Below are 23,010 nucleotides of genomic sequence, written 5' to 3'. Positions count from 1 at the left end.
GGGCGCAAAAGAAACGTTCAAATCCAGAGTGGCTGTGAGTAAATGCTCTGTGAAGTCTTAGTTCAAGTCAGTCACCTAACTTCAGTCCAAGGCCAGTTGAAAGTCATCAAAACATTGACTCAGGCACACAACAGTAACTTTGGGTATCCAGATAGCTTCCAACTATTTTCTGAATAAAACAAAAACAACTTGCTGAATATTGAAATGTAAAGAAACTTTGGGGATGTTCATATTCAGTAATTGATCGATTTACACCAGTTTGATTGATCAGGAATATATTAATGTGCAAAAATATCCATCTTTTAGGAGTACCGTCGGTCATTTCATAGTGCTGGTGTTGATTGTTTTCAAATGGTGCACGGCACCTTATTTAAGTTAAAAAAGAGTTGGTCCTTATTCTCATAATGTGGAATGACATAACTGGACTGTGGTGCAAAACAGCTGAAGTAAACACATTTGTGTTCTCATTAGCTTGGACAATATGAAAATATAATTAGAATGACGTGCACATTTTAAAAGGCAAAACACATTTTAAATAACTTCTTTTAACTTTATAAACTCGATAGCTTAAACTTCTCCCTCGTAAACCAAATGTTACATTTTGACAAACGCATCACAACAACTTTACATCCCTGTGCTTCTCAAGAGAGAATTTATATCATTTTATAAAGATAATCTGTCATGTTTATCTTTAGAAACTTAAAAACATAACTCCAGGGGCACACTAGCATTAGGAGACGCCTATAATACCTCAAATATAAAATTCATTGTATTATTTTTTGTCAACCTGCAATTATGTTTATGCAAACATAGAAATATCAAAACTTCTATAAAACTTTGTCTTAAAATTAATGCTGGTATCATTTTAAATAGTCTAAAAGGATTTGTGTGTTCAACAATGTTTTCTTTCATTTTTAAGTTAAAGGATGCGATTCTGGAGAAATCCAAATACCATGACATAGTGCGAACGACGACACAGCAAGTAACGTTAACTTTTACAAACTGTCCCTTCAGTTGCAGCTGCGCAAATAACCTGCAGTAAGTACGAGACCGTTTCCCAGAGCCAGCTCTAAAGTAAGCTGAATGTCCGTGGGAAAGTGGTTTAACGTTACCTGACACGAGTTCTGTTGTGCGGCTCGGTCCGATCCACTTAGTTTGTTTCCTATTTACAGAGGCTGCTGAGTACAACCACTGACACACACACACACACACACACACACACACACACACACACAGTGGAAAGCGAGCAGACTGCGAGGAGAAAGTCACTGAATTTAAATTAAAAAAAGTGTTTTGATTAGATTTGCTCAGCCCACCTTAAATCGTTAACAGAATTAGTTTCTGATCTAAATCCAGGAAGGAATGATATTAAAGTTTCAAGTGAACAGGAAGGAAAGGTTATAGTGCAATAATATGTCAATATATGACCCCCACCGTTCTCGTCACTTTTTGGAGACACTTTACCAGAAACATGTTACATATCTCAGACAACTATCTCAGGTTTTTATGAGGGGACTCAAAGTGGGGGAATCCACTCTGGTGTAGGACATCTGATATGAGTGATCAGTACAGCAGTGTGCTTACTACTCAACAATCAGTGTGTGAACATCTTTCCAGTTATCTTGAGAAGTGTTGTATGTAGCAGGTGTGTGTGTGTGTGTGCGTGTGTGCGTGTGTATTAGCTGGTCCCACCGAGTGAACCTCGTCGTATCAGGCTCTGCGTGCTTGTGCTCAACCCTCGAGCGTCTGTCAAACGGCTTGACTGAGGAACAAATCAAAAACACACGATAGATTACAGATTTTTGTGACTGGATGTTATCGCTAAAGAAAGTATTTTAAATCACTTAATGAGGACATGTAACTGATTTCTGTCTCACAGAAGTAACACCAACAGGGGAATATATAGTTAAACAACAATCCTAAAGATTTCCATGGAAGTACATCTACATTGTGCTGGATAGAAACACCACAATAAGAATTTAGCTCTGAATAAATCACTGAACTTAGAGAGAAGGAATCTCATCGCTGTTAAACTGATTGAATCACCAACAGTCTCCTCACCTGGGTGCCATCCTGACTCTCTCTGGCTCCAACATTCAGCATATTCAGAGAGTTCGCCCTCTTCATCCTGAAAACGGCACCGAATATCATGACCTTTTAATCTTTATAAAAAGCGGCGTAATATCACTTAAAAACACACTGCTGTCGACAGTCTAAATGTGCCTGTCTCTATATTTTATTTAATATTTACATTATAAATCTCTCAGAACCAAAAAAATAATAATTCTTATCAAAAATTAGATATTTGAAAGTATTTTTTTGAGCATCATTTGTGTTCCAATAAACTTCCATAACAATATCTAGGATCCCCATCAGTAACGTTCATTTACTGAAGGTATCTACATCTCACAGCAGGGAGTCAAACACCATTTTGTAACAGACTATTACCCAGCATTCCTCGGGGTCGTTTCCTCCATCCCAACTCCTTTCAGCTTGCGGACCAGTTTCTCGCTGCTTCGGCGTATCGACTCTCTGAGTTTGGTGAAGGAGCCGCTGCGCTTCAGGTTACTGAGGCCGTCCTGTCCGGAGCCGCCGTCCTCAGCACCGGACCAAGTGGGACGACCGTCGCCTGGAAGACGGAGAGAGGAACAAACACCAGCTTATGAACAAACAATGAATGTATCTAATAAAAATGAGAGCTTTAACTACAAATTGAGCTTCTGGTTGTTAAATGAAACATTATTCATTTAAGTAGGACGCATCATTTTCAAGTCTCATCAAAATGTTTTGGGTCAAATCTGCCACAAAATCTCTAACATCTGCTGCTGTTTTGTACCTTCTACAGATCCAAACTCCTTTTCATGTGCTCTGGTCAGAATCTCTTTGTAAAGAGCTTCAGCTTGTCTGTATTTCCCCTGCTTAAGATAGCATGACGCCTGAGAAGGAACAAAGAAAAAGGAAAAGTGTGTGAGTGTAGAAAGAGAAGGTCTGAGTGAGAGGAAAGTGAACATTTGAACAGAATTTTGGTACTTTAAAAATACTTTATATTGTACAAAAGTTAATTTATTGTTTTCAGTTTGTCAAAAATCTTGACAGTAATGGTGTGTGACCCTTTTGAGAAACTGGGAGAATGAGGAAAAACATGGAAACACAGAAGAGGGTTCCAAGACATCCAGGTCTCCGCTCACCAGGTTGTTCTTGGTCTTGGCCACGTTGGCGTCATCTGGTCCCAGTTTGCTCTGGTAGATGTGCAGAGCCCGTTCGTAGTACTGCTCCACCTCCTGGTACTTGCCCTGGTTCTGACACAGCAGAGCCAGGTTGTTCAGCTGCTTGGCCACATCTGGATGGTCTGTACCCAGAACCTGAGGGGGGGGGCATTCAGACACAAAATGTAAGTCTTTCCATAACAACGACAGTATCTGATACATGAAATATCCTGATGTTCTGTGTTCATTCAGGGCTGTGTGTGAGGGTCAGTGGTGGAGGATACATTCAGATTCTTTACTTAAATGTAAAACTAGGAGTTTTTAACTGGTTATGAAAACATCAGTGAGAAGATTGGGTATTTCTTTTCTCCTTTTTAATGTTATTTTGGGCTTTTATTGCCTTTAATCAAGAGTGACAGCTGAAGAGTGACAGGAAAGGGAGGAGAGAGAGTGACACGCAGCAAAGGGCCACAGGTCGGAGTCGAGCTGCCGCTACACCGTTTTAAAATTAGAGTTACAAGTTCAGATTTGGGTTTAGGATTAAAATTTTTAATAAGTAAAGGTTAGTTGTGTAGCAGCGAGGATTAGGACTTGTATGAACTCTTTGTAAGTGTAGTAATACAAATGTTTTCTCACTTTCTCTCTGATCTCCAGAGCTCTTTTACACAGTGGCTCTGCTTCCTTGTATTTCCCTCTTTTCCCATAAAGCACCGCCAGGTTGTTGAGCGTTGCTGCCACCTGCACAAACACACAATAACACACAATGTAATACAGACAGGCAACGCTCCCCGCAACAAAAGTTTACTTACACAGTGATAAAACAAAACGGTGAGAGAAAATTAAGTAAACAAAATCTGAATTTAGTCCAAGTTAGATTCAGGATGTGCTGGAGGTTATAAAACTGTCTCATTACAAGGTGTCAGACTGCAGCTGGTTTATTAAAAGGAGGGTAACTCACAGCCGGATGGTCCATTCCCAGAGTTTTCTCCCTGATCGCCAACGCGTCGTTCAACAGGTTGGCTGCTTCTTTGTATTTGTTCTGGTCTCTGTAGAGGAAAACATGTTAGTAAATGGACTTCCTCGTTCTAAGTGCAGGAACAATCGTAGCGTGGTTTATTTCTTAAAAGGTTTTATTGTTTCTCATTTCTGCTAAATTTATCCTATAAAGAGCTTTAAGATTATAGAAAAGTGTAAATGATCTAACTGGTGTTGATTTGTTGCCATGGTCACTGGTCACTGTTCTCACCTGTACACCAGCGCCAGTATATTCAGCATGGTGGCTACATCTGGGTGGGTGTGACCTGAGGACTTCTCCAGATCTTCCAAAGCCTGTCGAGACATGATTTTAATCAGGAGCCATTTAAGCTTTCATATAACGTCTGACAAGAGAGTGAAATGAAAGGGCGCTTGGGGAATGACACTGAACAAAGACTCTCAGCTGGGCGTTAGCCGGGGACATTGTGGTTCACGTTCTGCACCATAAACTCCCGGGCCACCACGACCTACAAGAGCTTTGCCTCGTGTGTGTTCCCTGTAGTCTGTCTTCTTTCAGGTCTCTTCAGTTGTGTTTGGTGACATCTGGAAGCTGCTTGTCGTCCTCCAGGATCCATATTCCTCATGTATGTTTACAATCTAGCAATAAGATTTGTGATACTGGGCTGTACATAAGGAACAGAGTAGCTTTGGAAAACTCGATTTTGGGACTTGAACCTCTCTGGTGGGGACGGAGTCAGAGCTGATGCAGGCTTCAGGTTTCTTTTCTAGCGGGACCAGAACAGCAACTCTCACCTGTTTGCAGAGTGGTACAGCGACCTCGTACCGTCCCTGGGATGCGTACTGGATGACCAGGTTGTGGAGTGTTCGAAGGCGGGCGGGAATCTCGTAGCCGCCCTGCTGAGCTGCGGCTGCTGCACTGCTGTGATGAGTCTGGGACACTGAGCAGCAACAAACAAACAAATTACAAAGAAATGCAAAGAAGAATTTGATGCCAATTAATGTAATTAAATGATTGAAATCAAATCAATAATTGAAAGAGTACAGTTGTATCTCTCATTACAGCTTTAAATGATGTAGATGCAATAAAAAAGTGCTGTTATACAAGATAAAGTCTTCAATTCTCTGCCTGCTTTTAAAGAACCAATTTAGCTGGATGAGAAAATACATCTAAGATCATTTTAACGTCGTGTTTTATTTTGAAGAGACCACTGATGTGCTGGCCTGAAATTTATCTCCCCGTCTCATGATATAAACTCATTATCGCTGCATGTGATGTAGATGCTTGACACTGGAGCTTGAAATGTCTTTGCTATGTGTGAAGAGTTTTTACTGAAAACATCACGAGCAGCAGCAACCCTGAGTTTATCTACGGAGAATGAAGACATGTTCAGTAGCACAGAAACAGAAGATCGTACTGTTGATCAGCTGCACACCTCCATTAAAGACAGGGTGTGTAATACATTAACATGTAATTAACATTCAGGTCATTATCAGTGTCTAAACAAGAAAAAATCCATTCATCTTTGACCTTCCTTTGTTTAGACAAACATGAGACTTCGCCTTTATGCTGTGAATGATCCACATCATTGACAACAGGCCTTACTCTGTGACTGTTCCTCGTCCTCGGTAGGAAAGAGGTCATCCAGAGACTCCTTGGTGGAAGACGTGTCTTTGTCATCCTGAAGTGAGAAACAAACACTCAATTTAGAAGATGATACTAGAAGCAAAGATGGAGCTGCAGATAAATTATTAATACAATATACAGTACATGTTAATAAGGGTGTTGTTTGTGATCTGACACTAATAGACAAACAATTTTTATATTACAGCTAGTAAATAGTTTTATACTGACAAATAATGAAACTATGTAATGTGGAAGGGCTTGGTCACAGAGAATTACCACCAACTCTTTATGGAGCTCCTATATTTGATTTTACCACACATGTACTACATGGTTCAGTCTTAATGCTCCCATCAACCCCATTCCAGCTATTTTCAGCAAACAAGCTCTGATAAACCCACTGTGTGCTCCAGTGAACAACTAGCTGGTGAACATAGTAGAGCATTTAGCAGCTGAATAGTTAAGATATTTCCCTCAAGAGACGGAGCCGCTCCCTCTGTAGATAAAAAGACTCAATCTAAGGTAATGAAAGCACAATAATGCTTATTTTCTGGTGATTATACACTAATAAAAACATACCTATGATCTTAAATGTTACACACAGGACCTTTAAGAACTGGTTTTAATGTTGGCTTCTTTTCTCTCTCTCTCTCTCTCTCTCTCTCTCTCTCTCTCTCTCTCTCTCTCTCTCTCTCTCTCTCTCTCTCTCTCACAGACTAGGTAGGTCTGCTCTAACCTTTAACAGCGTTTGGCCTTATGAAGTTCATATTTCTGCCTGGTTTCCCTGAATATAAAAACACAAAAACCTCCACATGAAGCCCCAAAATGTGCTAGATAAAAGACTGGTGTTAATCAACTAGTGTTGCCATGTTGTTTTTCCACATTTGATCCTTCGTTACGTTGTTGGCTGGTGAAATAGTCACAACAAACTCTTCCTGAACCCACATATTAGTGTTTGTGTGCAGTTTGTCGTCTCCTCACCAGCTGCGGCTCCTCCATGTCATATTTGCGTATGGAGGACATGAACTGCAGGTGTTTGTTCTGCTCCTCCAGGGTGACTACCTCCTGCTCCTTGTCCTGCAGCCGCTGCTGAGCACCGGCCAGCTCGTCCCTCAACCACTGGTTCTCCTGACAGAGACGACGCACCTGAGGAGGAGGACGCAAAGGAAGAGACCGGAAGGGTGGGAGTGACCGGGGAAGGGTGAGGAAAAGAATAGAAAAGAGGGAGGAGAGATAGAGGAAACAGAAGATGGTGGAAAGGGAAGAAGGAGGAGGAAGAGAATGAATGAGGGAGGAGAAAGAGAGGAATGAGTAGTTGGAGATGAAGGAAGAGGCAGAGTAACAGAGGACAGAGGAGGTGTGAGATAAGAGGAGAGGATGATGGAGGAGGATTTGAGTGAGCTTCATTTTCTCTGACCAACAGAAATCTAACAGTTGAATAACGGACCTGTCAACCTGCAACTTTAACTTCATAAAACCCGAAACACTTCCAGAAAGCTCATGAAAATACAGCATCAGAGAATCTCCCATCCCAACTCACCTGAGCCCGAAGCTTCTGTTTCTCAGCCTCCAGTGAACCCAGGTGAGCCGACAACGCCATCATCACCTGGAGGGACGACAGACAACAGAAGAAAAAACACTTCAGAAATATATAAACAAACATCAAAATTAAAACTTCAATTCATAATCGATTAAACACTTTTTAATGCTCATCTAATATATAAAGTATATATTGTATATAAGGTAATTTCTTTACCCTTTGTTGTTTAATGAATCTATAATGTTAATTGTGTGTTTTTTGTAAAGGAAAGTCACTTTTTATAGTAATAAACTTCACATTTTTACCTACTTAAGTGCCGGTTACAAGATTTTTGCCTGAACTGAATTCTGTTTTGTTTGTAATTTTGGACAAACATTAAAACATCTGGAGTTGTGTGTCCGGCTATCTCTCCTTTTAGCCTTGTTTTGGTCTCCACCAGCTGTTTAACTGTTAAACGCTCCACTTTGTCCACCAGCTAGTCGCTATCTCTGCCATTTAGTGCTGAGCAGGTAGTGTCAGGTGGGTTTATGGAGAGTTATCAACAACAAACAGCTGCCCACTGTGGCAAAAAAAACTATGCTGAGGGTGGTGAAGGTGAGCAGTAAAGTTGTGGTCCGTAAAACCAAAACACCGTTCTAAAAAGGAGGCTACACGGCTCCGTAGAGCTGTGGGGAACTCTCTGTGTGTAGTGACTTGTTTCACACAGAAGTAGTAAAAATATTATTATAGCTAACAGAAAAGAGAAGCAACACATGATAAATAAAATTGTGGCTTCTTTCAGTTCTCGTATTCACACCTGTGCCTCGCTCAGCCCCAGCTCTATCCTCTCCAGTGACTGGCGGATGATGCCACTCTTCTCCTGCTCCACGCTGCCGCTCTCCGACGCCGGCTGGCTCTCCAGCGGCTCCTGCAGGCTCTCCAGCAGACTGCGGTTCTCCCCTCTCAGCGCCTCCAGCCCTGCGATCACCTGCTGCGTGCTGCACAGGATCTCCTCCGCCGACAACATGGCTCCGACTCCGAGGTTCCTCCTCTCGCAACAACTGACCTGGGAACAAAGAGGTGCACATAAACAGTAGAAGAGCTCATTGTAGTCGTACAGTACAAGTAGAATCAGTAGAAGCTGTATTTAGAGATATTCTTTACATGCAAATCGACTTTAAACTTGCAAATGATTCTTATTTGCAGTCAGTATCCTGTTCTTGTAGGACGTGGCTGATATTCAACAATGTGAGGGAGTTTTTTAATATTCAGCCACAACATTGGGCTGTGGTGAGGAAACTGTCAGCAACTCTACCAACAACAATATATGATGGGGTTTTTAGTTTCCTCTTTTCTGGTCTGATCTGAGCAGAAGGTCTGAGAGGAGAAGTAGGCACATGGAAGTATATAAATAAATAAATAAATAAATAAATAAATAAAATGAATTAAGTCGTGCACAACATGCAGACTTTGGATTTATTCTGTCACATCATGCCTCCACATAATAATCTGTTAACATAGATTACATAAACAAAAATCAGTCTATCCATCCAATAATAAAGTGAAAACAAACGATGTTTTGGTGGTTTTGGTCTCGTTCTTCCAGTCTTTTAAAACAATAGAGGATTAAATTAGGCGTTAAAAACACAGGAGAACAAACACTGCATCATTTACTCTAACAGTCTCTGTTTACAGTGGGCGGCGCAAACAGGCCTCAGGCCAAACATAATGTATTTTTATGCAAATTTAAAAATCCAACGCAAAGCTCTCAGCTGATTTAATGACAAATGCGTCACATTTACGACACATTTCTGTTTGTTTTATTGTGAAAAACGTCTCCGGCTGCAGCACAACACACGACTTGTCCCTGTGATTGGTGTTTATTCCTCTACAACACGATGTAAACACGGAGCCCTTCATTTCAGAGCCACATAAAAGTTATTTATAGCCTACCTGCTAAATCCAGGCTCCGGCGGCGTGGGTTCGTGTTTTCTGTCCACTCTGAGTTGATGTTGTTGTTTTTATTTGTGAAACTGGAAGCGCTCACAAACAGCGGAACATGTCCGCTCACGGTATCCGTCGGTTTATTTAATGTTGGGACAGGTGGGACGGTGGTAAACTGGAGGCTGCAAATGATTCACCTGCTGCCTTTTCTCGGCTCTCAGCTCCTCCTGTCATCACAGATTCATCAGCTGTCAAACCAGCGTCACTCACACGCTCCTCTTCCGGTTCTCACCTTCAAAGTAAAAGCTGGATTAACGCAACATTGGTGCATTTTACTACTAAAAAGTAAACAGTGTTGTATTTTTGTAACACAACTTATGTTATTTATAGTATTTAAGTTCCTGGAGGGGTTTACGTGCATATTATGTACACTGTAGTATTTTTATTGTACTGTATTCTCCAATGCTGCTGTTTGTAATTTTAATTTCTCCTACAGGGGATTAATAAAAGGTATATCTTATCTTATTTTATCTCTTATGCCACCTAAAATCTGGTTATTCATATTATTTCATGCACGTTTTCCATGCTTCTTATGATCACTGAGTCTGCACTGGATAAACTTTGACACCACATTACACTTTTCATGTTTCTGTTTCAAATTGGGTTCGGATGAGAATTTAAATTTGTGGTTGCATTTAAAAGATTAGGACTGTCTAATGGGTTTGACTGGAAAGTGATACTTCTCCTCACTGTTAGAGGAGTCTATACGTTGTTTATCATTTTAGTTCTGTTGTTTTCACCAACTACTTCTTGAAATAACTTAAAAACACAGTTAGCATATATTGGTTACATTGAACTAAGGATATTTTGTACTCAATTTAGTCACATATTTGCATAATCCAAAATTTATCTTTGTGCAAACATAAGTGGGATACTCCAGAAACCTGAACCAAGATGCATCACTCACCACAAAAGCAACAGTGTTTAACCTGATTCTGATATGGTAATCTGTTTAGTGACCTTATTTCAGCTAAAGGTTGACTTGTTTCCTTAATAAATCAGATATTCTTTAAATAAATAGGCAGTTTATCCTACGGTGTACAATACAACAATATCAGACTCTATTTTATTGGTATAATTGTATAATGTATTGTATTAATTATACAAGGAACACAAATAGTGCGAATCAATAAATACTGGAACTATACGGGACAATAGCACGGCGACTAAATAAGCTGTGAAATACTAAAATAACGTGTTGTTCAATAACCTGATAGATGTCAAACTTAAGCAGAACTCAACAATTTAACTTTAGAATACAATATAAAAAAAAAAAAAAAAAAAACAGCGCTTTTATTCTGAAGGGAAAGTCCTCTGACTTCCTGTGTTTGTCCGGTTACGTCTGCGTGGTTTGACGTAGTTGAGGAGCTTACCTGATCCCATATTTCCCACCATACACTGCGGCACCGGGGCTGGCCGTGATGTCCTGCCCGGGATAAGGCCACCTATCGGTCGGAGAGATGAACTGCCTGCAGGGAGAGAGACAGAGTACAGGCTTGTTTTACTTCAATGTAAACAAACCTTAAACATCAGAATCATAGATTGGGTAGTGTGTGTGTGTGTGTGTGTGTGTGTGTGTGTGTGTGTGTGTGTGTGTGTGTGTGTGTGTGTGGTCACAGTATTAGTCTTATTAATGTCACTTTAGTTAAGCCTGGTGGAGGAACCAGGTTTTAGGAAACAATCAACTTGAGTTATATGAAGACTTCATTACGGTGGCATTTAGTGGGAGTCAGCAGCTGAACATAAAATGTGACTGTAAACAAAAAGGATCAAAGTGTGTGTGAGGCGACAATAACAACATTTTTAGTGTTGAATTTTAACTGAGAGATAAAAGTGATAATAATAAATAAATTTCTTGCTCTAATAATGAGACAGTTGGCTTTTACTGGGGAGTAAGACACCCGCTGTTTATTACAGGAAACCATCAAATAAAGCTTTAAATGCAGGTTAATATTCTATTAAAGCAAAGCTACTCTGCTGTCAAACAGATTTAGATTGCTTTATTCATTTCACTGTACTTTAATTAAATGTTATTGTTGCCTCAATATGATGTGAAGTAATATGAATGAACAACAAACAAATATTGGATTTGGTCAGCGGGTTTTGAACTCAAATATTTAAGTAGTATTTTCACTATTCTCAGAGGTAAATATACACTTTCATTAGCTGGAGTTACTTTATAAATAATGAATATAAACTAGCTCCTCCACAAACTGCTATAAAGTGCTGTTTACATGTTAATGTATCAATAATAGTAATAAATAAAACAATATAACAGTAACAGGAGCTATTCTGCTCCTGAACCAGCACATTTACATCTCATACTTTGAGTATATTAAGCTTACTGTGTAGTGCACTTGTGAGGTTTTACTTAAGTAAATTATCTGAATGCTTCTTCACTGCTGGGTTTTAGTTGGATGATACTCAATATTAAAAGACCAGGGCATCCCCACAAATAGAGACCCTAAACTAAAGGGCCCCTGTCCCCTCGGGCCCCTTCGTCTGTGCCCAGCAGGCCTGTTCAGTAGCTGTGACTTCTTGTTCTTTGGAGTTTGTTTGAGTTTCTATAGATGGCGCTCTTTCCTTTTTACCCTTCAGTCATAGCATGTAATAGTAGAGGGAGCTGCTGTTACCTCATCCACAAAAACTCTCATTATTAAATCATTAAATTAAAATTCAGAGAGAGGGAGACAGTGAGCAGCCTAACAAACAGGAACTATCAGTGTGTGTGTGTGTGTGTGTGTGTGTGTGTGTGTGTGTGTGTGTGTGTGTGAGACAGTTATATGAGCGGGGTTGATGGACGGCTCAGCTGTCAGGTAGGCAGAGAAGCACCAGCAACTGACTGTGGTGGGCGTGCAGGCAGGGCCCCGGCCATATAAGGTCACCGGTCCCCGGGGGAAACTCCTCCAGGCTTCTGGTGCTCCTTCCTGTTAACAACCCTCCAATACCTGCTGCTCACCACACATTCAGCTTTAGGTGTCAGAGGGCCTGGGATCAGGGTCAGATGATTGGGTTCTTGTTAAGTTTGAAAAAAAAAAAAGACAACTGGAAATTAGAGCAGCTCGAACATGACACCAGCTCTGTAGTGAAAGGCCAGATGACGTAAGTGCAGGATATGAGAAATGAACCTCTGTCATCTCACTCTTTTCACCTTTAGACGAGGACCACAGTAGAAACAGACTTTAGTTTTTATTGTGTTTTATCCTCTACAATTTATTGTACGTCAGAATTTGGTGACTGCAGTCTTTTCTTACCTTTTGACAGACGCCCAAGTCTAAAATGGTTCCAGCAATAAAACCAAAATGAAACCAAAACCTGAAACCTCGTAAACACACCTTCTACAAAACAAGTAATAAAATAAACCTAGGCTCTATTTAGAGTTCAATGTTGCAACAAAAGTATGATTTAAATCAGAAATATTCTGAAAAAGTACAAAACACAACAAAGAATTTGATAAATAAAAACAATTTGTTGTTACTTTTTGATAATTGAGTAACAATAACCATAAATAAGGGTTTGTTACACAGATAATCAATACTGAATGCTCTGTCCTATCCATACCCACTGGAGACAAGTGTCTTGCCACAGAAATGTAAACACAAATATGCCGGCGACCAGCTGCTGACAGCAATAAGACTCAGACATTAAGATACTTATCACCATTAATGATGGACGTAACTCGAACTGGAAACAGTCACTTACATTCATCACAACCCACTGTAGGACTGCTGGTAGGCTGCTCTTTAGACAGCAGGACAAACTGAGTCAATTAGTCATAAACATATGCAGCTGATGCAGTGGAGTGTGGAGTGAAACGGAGAAGAGGATTATGGGAAAGTGAGTTCTTTATTTTTGTTTTACATTGCAGAAAGAAAACAAAACCAGTCCTCAGCTGCCTCCGCTCCTCCAGAAGTATGAGACAGATGTCAGGTACCTGGTTGAGGTCTTAGCCTCAAATAAATCCAATTTATACACAAATATATTGATATTGATATTGATTGGAAACTTGATGGCTGGTAAGAAGAGGTTTGTAAAGATGTCTGCTGTGTTTCGTATCTGTTTATCTTGGCAAAAGAGGTTGGTTGATACAGGCCAGCAGAGATGATAGTAAGAAGAAAAAGGTGCTTACAGCGATGTTAACCAACAACAATAAGACAGGCTGACATTAGTGCATCAGTACTATTGTTTGAGAAGATAATGCAGAGTAATTCAAAACTGATAAGTAGTCAGTTGTGATGTTGTTAGTTGAAAAGCGTGGAATTAAACAACTACTGTATACGAATGTGTGTATTTATGCAAATATACATTGAGTTAGAGCGATATATCATCAGAAATTGCTCAATACTACGGCCACAGTACTGGTTTTGGTACGTTAAAACACTGCTTTAAAGAATATAAACATGTTCTTCTTACCCAAAATTCTTGCAGCAGCAACTTAAAAAATCTAAAAAATACAATAAAGCCGATAAAAAGATGATATATTTGACAGTTTTCAGGTTTCAGTACTTTGGTTAATATGAAAAAAACTCTGGTTCAGTAATGTGTCTGGATTCATTTTATCAATTTCAAGCTGTAGTATGAGATCATTGTGCAGCTTCATTTTATTTACTGAAGGTGTATCAATACAGTTTATCCAGTTCTAATACAACTCCTGGCTGTTTTAGTGTAAACTCTGTTCTCTGGATTTGGGCTTCTCACTATGTGTCGTTGAAATATGCAGGGTCGCCACATTTTTCCATTTGTGGCTCAGAGTTCGTTCTTTGACCTCACTGCAGAAAATAGAAACCACTTTATTTGTTCATCTGTTGCAGTGACTCTTACATACGTATAGTATCGGGGTCCATAGCACACAACTGCTGCATTTATGTGGAATCAAGCACTAAACTGAACCACTTATCTCAATGATTTAGCTTCTCGATTATATATTTTATCAACCTTGTTTTATTGATCTTGATGTGCATTTTCTTACATATATACAATAATTAGTGTTTTTTTTATTTTGTCTAGACTGAAGACCAGAAGGGACAAACACTGATGTAAAGACCGAGTGAAAAGCTAAGCCTAAAAGCTAAATCAGTTCAGCCTTCATAATCTCTCCATAAACCCCACTGACCTTCATAATAACTGTTAAGTCTTTGTACTTAAGTACAGTATTATTGCCTCGTTAACTATCGACTCAGTTTAATGTAAACTTTGATTCTTTTCCTGCCTCTTATGTTCTGCAAAAATATTTATTATTAATTATAAATAACAATAATAAAACATTAAAACACGTTCTGTGTCAGCTAAAGGTCATTTTCTTTCTGGAGATTGTCTTCCACACACACACACACACACACACACACACACACACACACACACACACACACACACACCAGAATAATTGAACAGCTGAATATATCACACTGTTTCGTTGTGCTCTCACCTCATAGTTGCAGACCTGCGGCGTCCCACACTGAGGACACAGTAGCAGCACTACCTCTCATTACAATGTCAACACTAAAAATAACACCATCATGACTGTACGTCCTTAATTATTTATCACAGCTCCCTCCTACCTTCAACACACTAAAGACCAGATTCATAACAGAAGGGGTTTCTGCATGCAGCAAGCAAGAAAAAAATGACAGAAACTTTATAATTTCAGTAAATGTATGATGTTTTATCTGTGTGTGTGTGTGTGTGAGAGTGAGAGAGTGAGAGTTGCTATGAAGCTGCTAAGCACACAAAATTAGATCAATGCTGAGATGAGACAGTCTGTGGGATTCCACACTGGCAACACAACACTGCAGCTGACGCCCAACAGACCGCCGACAGCAGGAAGGAATGGTGGTACACGCTGCAGTTGGATGTGTGTGTGTGTGTGTGTGTGTGTGTGTGTGTGTGTGTGTGTGTGTGTGTGTGTGTGTGTGTATGTGAATGTATAAAAACATATATATCAGCATCAGAAAAAAGAACACTGAATGTGCATTGTAGAGATAATTGCATATACATATGCATGTAGGCACACGTGATCAAAACATTATGCAACACACACACACACACACACACACACACACACACACACACACACACACACACACACACACACACACACACACACACCAGAGGAGAACTGTAGCGTTAAAAACTTACAGCTGTCTTGGCCCACATCCCATTGATTTAAAATTAGAAATGAATGACTTATAGAATGAATGGGAACAATGGCACACACACACACACACACACACACACACACACACACACACACACAGCACAACCATATGTCTGATATCACGTGGAAAAGAAATGAAGCAAAAGCTGAACCGACCTAACTTTAGTGACTTACATGATTTAAGTAAACTGAGCAACGATTCTGAAGAGTTAAAATATGAAGATGATGATGATTTTATTTCTTTTTACTCCTGCTGGAATCCTTGTAGGCCCTTTAACTTGTTCACATCCGTCCTGCAGCTTCGGTGGAGAAATTTTATCAATCTGCTCAAGTGAATGTGGATGAACAGATGAATGGACGGCGGGATGAACGAAGGGACAGACGGACTGACAGCTGAGTCGATGCAATTCAATCGGGTGAACTGGTATTGGAGATCGGGGGACCTGGTGAGGAGCACTAAAGATAGAAATCCACAGTTCACCCCACCCACATTGCATGTCCGCCTTCCCCCCCTCATGAGTTACTCAGGTAGCTCATGTTTCAATGTAAGCTCACCACCATCACCTTCATAAAATACACACAAAACGTGCAGGAATTCAACGCGGTTGTAGAAAAAATGAGATATATTAGTTACATTTGAAACACAGTGGGATGTTGCTCAGCGCAGATGGGTGAATAATCAGTAGTGTGATTCCCTCAAGCATTTCAGCACCCAAACACACAACACATCCAATTTGTTTCACCACTATGAGAACACAACACTTAAAGCTGTGAACTTTCTATTATTACCGGTTCTATTTTAAATAAATCCCTCTGGTTTGTGTTTGTTGCTTATGATATCCTCTTACTGATCACTATGAATGTGAAAAGTTACAGTGATAAATGTGCTGTCAACTACACCAATGAGCATCCTCACACACACTCTGCTGGTAGGGACGGTTTTTCGTCATGTTTTGTGCAAAATGTGGATCAGTTCAAGAATGAACTCTGTCACTATCACTGAGTTCTATTGTTAAACAGTGTCAAGTTCAATAAAACACAATCACAGAAACCTTTATCTGACAATATTGAATTCTCACAATAGAGCACATTTGTTTTCTTCCTATTTTTGAGAGTTGAAATGTTTGTAAAATGTTTTATAATCCTAGTATTTATGTTATCCACAGAGCCGTTTTGTGCAATGCATAAAAGCTAATTTCTGTTAACCTTTAGCAAATCCATAGAAAACAATTACACAATGCAGATTATAGATTGAGAACATAATGAGTAAAAGTTTATAATAAACACAACTGACAGTATCTGCTCCTGGCAACTATTTTATTGTGTTGTTCAACAACTTAAAGCTCTTGTTTAATTTAGTGCCTCAAAGACTACTCCAGTGATTTAGCATCGCACTCCTTTAAAATTGTTGGACTGGTTTTAAAAAGATAGATTAATTGATGCAGCAGAACCAAAAATATCATTGATAACCTGGTGCCTACATTACCCACAATGCAACTCAGAGATGAGGAGCGGGCTACAGAAGTCTTGGGAGCTCTCTTCTTTCTAACTCCACACCCCTTCATTTTTTTTATTTTTCCTTTCTTACTTGTAGCCCCAACCTACGATGACTCAAATTACATCACGTGAGGCAATGTATCAGATTTCACACTGCTCACAAAAAGGCTTCATACTACTTTTTCACACACACCGTAGTACTCGCCGATCATCTATAAGAGAGAGTCGCCCCCTCTCATGTCACTACAGGTAAGTGATGTCCGACTATCCGCCCCAATAACAGCTATTATGTTTCCTCTACAACATATTAGATAGAGCTAATAAGTATCCGACAGAATAAAGTTGCAATCAGACGAAAACTGAAATATTTTCATCACATTTGATTTGTTCTGTGTTGTGAACAAGCAAACACAAAGCCTTGCATCTGATTGGCCAAAACACCATCACTCCTTCTCATTCAGCCCGGCACATTCCATTCACTTTTCACCGTGTGACAGACTGAACATGCAACACATCGACAGAGTCATCTTACCAGTGCCTGGGTCTATTTGTGGGCTTCTCATGATCAGGACTCGTATGTCTGAAACAGTTAGAACAGGTCAAATCTGAGGTATCCAAAGAAGGCATGAGGTTGCTGCTGCTGCTTCCTGAGATTAGCAATCTCTTTCACATCCCTTTGATTAAGAGATGTCTTTATATGTTGGGGTTAAGAGTTGATTTAGTATTAGCTGAGTTTAGAAGTTTAAAACACCAGTGGCACATCTTTGACAGATAATATCACGATAAACACTAACAAAAACACACCTTGAATTTATTGTAACGTCCTCAAGTTTCACATCAAACCAGTTGTCTGTTTTCTTTCCCTGTCTTCCCTCCGAGTCCAGGAACCTAAAGAACAGATTACAGAGCAATAAGATGTTATTTAATGTAGATAGAAACCAAATGTGCATTAGTGGAAGCCGTCAGTGGTCAAGACTGCCAGTTGTTCCTGGCAACAACCATGTGTGAATGTGTGAATGCATGTAGCCCTCCCTAAGGCCTTTGCTGTGAGGAAGAATCTGCTGTCAGACTCCATGCCAATTCAAACAAGGTTTATACATTACTGCATATATATATCTTAATGACTCTAATGTTACTACTTTAAATGCTATTCAGGAATCCTGGTGTATAACTGATTGAAAACCAGAAATAAAGCACCAGAAGTGCTACTTTTCTGACGTCCTTCACACTCGACACCCTACTTGGGTCCCTTGGGTCCACAGTAATACACAAGGGTGAAACTGAGATATGACTGTCCTTGAGATATACCAAGGGAAGTCATACACACATACATATACACAGACATACACACATACATACATACAGACATACACACATACATACAGACAGACATACACACATACAGACAGACAGACATACACACAGACATACATACATACATACAGACAGACATACACACATCATACAGACAGACATACATACACATAACATATACACAGACATACACACATACACACATACATACAGACAGACATACACACATACATACATACAGACAGAGAGTGGTTGCAAAAGCACAAAGCATTCAACAGATTTTATTTTACATTACATTTTGTAAGTAGCATTTGAGCAAACTTTGAGGACAGCTATAGCAATACCATATGGAATATCAAAAATCTGAAAAAGTAACTTTTACCGGCTCGGTTGAGACATGTTTTGTACCAAATCTGGTGACAATTACTCAGAATTTTTAGGAGAAGTATTGAAAAAAAAAATCAAAAATGGCGGAATCAATTGACAGATTCACCAGGAAAAAATATTTTTCTACATTCTGAGACCTCAAAAGTTAAAAAGTTTGAGAATAAAACGTAAAGTTCGTTGTTATAGCGCCACCATCTGGCCAAAGTGCACCAAATTTGACACTGCACTGCCTTGGAACCTCAGCAATACACCCGCCAAGTGTGAAGTTAATCAGATGAACAGTTGTTGAGAAAATCGAAGGATATACAGACAGACAGACAGACAGACAGACAGACAGACAGACAGACAGACAGACAGATTCCTTCCTTTATAGTTAGAGGAACATACAGAACATCTCTGGACTTCTTGAATATCATAAGATCTTGTTTGTGTGCTTCCTCACACACATCAAAACACATACTACATGTATATCAATTTGTATCAACAATACTTAAAAATTACAAATATAGGCAGAAAAAACATATAAAAACAAGTTGAATCAACACCCTCATTCAATATCCAACAATATCAGCTTCAGGTTGTATTCAATGCAAGGCTGTTGGATACATGAACACACAAACTGTACAATCTCATACGTGACCCATGACATAAATTGGGCTGTGCAAACCATTGCCTCCGTCATCCTGCCGTCTCACATGGATCAGAACTACTTTACAACTACAACATATCCTCGCACAGACATCAGAAAACAAACACTAAAACATTAATTCCATTCAGTTGAATGCCGTTTAGTTTGCACTTAGTTCATAAAACTATTCGACCATATGATTTTTTTTCACACTCTGCTCATGAGATTCAGATAGAATCATTACAAATGATTCACACTGTGTTCCTGGTTACATAACTGTCCTTGGTGCCTGTTTCCCTGGGGCAGCTGCAGGGTTCTGGGACTGTATGGGGAAGGGTGGTATGGGTGTGTGTGTGTGTGTGTGTGTGTGTGTGTGTGTGTGTGTGTGTGTGTGTGTGTGTGTGTGTGTGTGTGTGTGGGGGGGGATGCTGGGGGATAGAATGACAGTCTAAACTGGGATACTGGATCTGTGCCACAGTGGCATACGAGAGACCGAGCTTACCAGTTTGAATGGGCAGAAGACACCCACAGCACATATCACGCGTCAGTCACCATGACCTTTGAGTTTTATTGATAGGGGTTTTTTGGTGGGAGGGTAAAAATGAACTTTTATGTGTAAAATTATGTGTATACACCGTTTTATGGTGCTACAAGTATTTGGTTCATTTACAACTGCTGTTGTTCACTTTAAATATTTGAAATGTACAAATATTCTCAAGATAGTAAAGTTTAAATCTGTCATTTTATTTTTGATCATACATGTTTTTTACTTTATTTTGACCATGAACTGGACTTTTGCTCACTAATAACAAGGTTATGTGATTGCTTATATAATTTTGTGCAGCACATAGACACTCTGTGACGGTATAGTTACGGTAATGGTGTGTGTTCATGCATATGTGATTGTGTTCACAGTGGGTGAGCAACATGCAGCAACATGGAGAGAAAGACTAATTTGGAAACTCATGTCTGTGGATGGTCAGGCCACAGCTGTGAAACTGGAGCCCGAGTGTTGATTCAGAGCAAAGAAGCTGAGACTCTTGAAATCCCTACACTCATGAACACAACAGTCATCTGCAAATATGCAAGCTGAAAGGAGGAATACAACCACAAATGCACAAACACAGACACAGACACACACACACACACACAAACACACACACACACACAGTATTTGTGCTTTGTGTCAGTGTGAGTGCATGAGAGAACATATTACACATACATTTGAGGAATATCCAACAGGCCTAGAACAGCGCTTTGTGGTACACCAGAACAGAGTACTGAGCATTGAAAGGACACCTGGGGATCGCTGAGCTGGTGCCTTAACAATTTTAATGGCATTTTTTCTTCAAGTCACTAGCCAAAGTTCTGTCTTTCATTTACTTACTCCACCTGATTTCCCAGCAGGTTTAAGCTTTCACAACAGCATTTTCCAACTCACAATAATGCTGAAAGTGCAAAAGCTCTATATGGAAAATCAAACTGTTCCTCCATTTAACTTAAAGTCTGCACTCCCTCCGGTTTACCTGATTTCAATGAGAGGATCTGCAGTTATGAGATAATCACACTGCTACATTCAACCTGTATACTCACTGTACACTATACACACAGTCTTATAAAACCCTCTGTCAAGATTCTGATGTACATATCTTCCACATCTAAAACTAATGTATTCATAGATTACCTAATTTGTCTATTTGTGTTTTTACCACTATTTATTATTATTATTATTTGTAATTATTTAGTTGTGGAGATATTATAGTTGAGGGTGGTAACGGATGTTTAAAAGTAACAATTTTCTAATCAATGTCTAATAATATAATCGGCTGGAATTTATCTCTTGTATAATAAATCTGACCTCTAGTTTTTAGTTGTGTGTCAGGGAATCCTGACCACTGTCTGCGTCACAGTGTCACTCAGCTCCACCCCGTGATTTAATATGCGTCTGCGGGTAGATTACTGAGGTCTATCACGTTACCAGTGGGGGGTAATGACGCTGGCACTCATACAGCAAAGAGCTGGACTTGAGGTTTTACAATTACAGATCTGACTCTGAGTATAACCTTCTGTGAGCCCAGGCTCGACTAATGAATGGTCTTTTGCATTGGATACAAAGTGATTCTAACCTAAACCACATCAGGCAGGATACTGAATGTGATAAATGAATATGAAAGTTCTGAGTACAATAGGCACACACACACACTGGACAACCTTACAAATACTTTTTTAATACATGTAAAAAAATGCTGGAATTCAAATTTCCCTCCCAAGTTTAGACAGCCTGTTACTATGGGTCACTACATGACTTTTCACACAGGGAGCAGTAACACATATCCTAAACTCACACATGCAGACACCTCCACTTAGTAAATTGGTAGGTGAAAAGGCCACTGCTCAAGGTAATCCGATCTGTAATCTTCAATATTACGATGACGTAATCTTGACAATGTGGTTATTTTAACTCCTAAATATGATGACAGACAGATCTGTTGTCACTCTGCTTCATCCACTCACCGGGGACACTTATGAAACATGGAGGGATTCGGTACAGTACATGCGCATGCCTACACGTACAAGTATAAAAACCATTAGAGCCACCTGTTCTTCTTAAACTAACTGGGTGAAAGCAGGTGAGAAACCTGATCTCATATATCAACATAAAGCCGCACAGCGTCACTCTCTCCATTGGAAGTAATTCAAATCATATTTAAATTGCAGCATAGATAATATATTAATATAAGGCTTCAACTATGGGTTATTTTCATTAATTAATCTGTTGATTAGTTGTATGGTCCAGAAAATATTGATCACTGTTTTCTAAAGCCCAAATGTCTTGTTTTATATAAAACAAAGATATTCAGTTTACTCTCATAGAGGACTAAAGAAACCAGAAAATATTTGAGAATCTGAAATAATTCCCTAAAAAGATACTCAAAACTATTAGTTGATTATCAAAATAGTTGGCAATTAATTTAATAATTAAAAACTAAACAATGAATCAACTAATTGTTGCAGCTCCACGTCAATATTTTGTGTAATTAACAACTCTGTGATGGCTGTGACATGGATGGGGGAATTGAGAGATCTCCTCCACCCACTCTCAAAAAAACCCCCAACAACTGAGACAGCAGATGTTAGGTTATGGGGAGGGGTTTTGTAATCCCTTTACAAATAGCAAGACTGAGAAAGCTTTCATGTTCTTTTAAATCTGCATTGAATGTCATTTTGTGTATTATAGCTATACCCTAGCTACTGTATATATTCATTCAATTGCATCACTAATTTTAACATTCATAGGCTTCTCCACAGTTAAAGTAAATCACTTTGGGCAAGGTTAAAACACCTACACGCCTACGCCTACACTGCAAAGATTATGTAAATCTAATTGCACCACAGAAGAGTTATGACATGTGCATGCATCTAATATATACTGTGAATGTATGAGGATGCATGTGCTTTTGTACCCTCCTGTTGACCACGGTTCTGTCCTGCAGGCTCCTATCAAGCAGCTACGAGCAGGCAGAAGGTGAAAGGTTGGACCAAGCAGCTGCAGCTGTTGCCTTGTCTCTCGTCTCGTGTGTTGTGTGATGTTCTTTCTTGCCTTTTAGAAACTCACCCGGGTACAGAAGTCACCCTGTGACCAATCAAATGAGGGGACCCCGAGTCTAGACAGCCAATAGGGGC

General features: G+C 39.6%; 1 protein-coding gene across 2 annotated transcripts; it reads right to left on the bottom strand.

Annotated features, from left to right (window-relative positions):
* Window positions 1-1,658: 1,658 nt before the first annotated feature.
* Window positions 1,659-12,375, bottom strand: klc3 (kinesin light chain 3). 2 transcript variants are annotated; one of them, XM_051398625.1, is made up of 16 exons: window positions 12,190-12,375; window positions 10,720-10,815; window positions 9,296-9,578; window positions 8,160-8,408; window positions 7,364-7,429; window positions 6,805-6,969; window positions 5,806-5,881; window positions 4,995-5,140; window positions 4,453-4,535; window positions 4,165-4,252; window positions 3,843-3,944; window positions 3,189-3,362; window positions 2,837-2,936; window positions 2,449-2,629; window positions 2,062-2,128; window positions 1,659-1,762 (listed from the first exon to the last, which is right to left on the bottom strand). In XM_051398625.1, the coding sequence occupies exons 4-16, from the start codon at window positions 8,367-8,369 to the stop codon at window positions 1,679-1,681; spliced, it is 1,542 nt and encodes a 513-aa protein (XP_051254585.1). In that variant the 5' UTR covers window positions 8,370-8,408; window positions 9,296-9,578; window positions 10,720-10,815; window positions 12,190-12,375; the 3' UTR covers window positions 1,659-1,678. The 2 variants fall into 2 exon arrangements, with proteins under 2 accessions (XP_051254585.1, XP_051254584.1); XM_051398624.1 differs by lacking the exon at window positions 12,190-12,375 and having other exon boundaries at window positions 10,720-10,868.
* Window positions 12,376-23,010: the final 10,635 nt, after the last annotated feature.

The sequence above is a fragment of the Dicentrarchus labrax genome, unplaced genomic scaffold (genome assembly GCF_905237075.1).
Source record: "Dicentrarchus labrax unplaced genomic scaffold, dlabrax2021, whole genome shotgun sequence".
In the NCBI taxonomy this organism is placed as follows: domain Eukaryota; kingdom Metazoa; phylum Chordata; class Actinopteri; family Moronidae; genus Dicentrarchus; species Dicentrarchus labrax.
This window is presented reverse-complemented; position numbering and strand designations above follow the sequence as displayed.

Bases quoted from the DNA above. Each gene is read 5' to 3' on its own strand.
- klc3 (XM_051398625.1), bottom strand. From the start codon at position 8,369: ATGTTGTCGGCGGAGGAGATCCTGTGCAGCACGCAGCAGGTGATCGCA. The intron at 5,882-6,804 runs GTGAGGAGACGA...TTCTCACTTCAG, and splicing joins ACATGGAGGAGCCGCAGCTG to GATGACAAAGACACGTCTTC. The intron at 2,129-2,448 runs GTAATAGTCTGT...TGCCGTTTTCAG, and splicing joins ACGACCCCGAGGAATGCTGG to GATGAAGAGGGCGAACTCTC.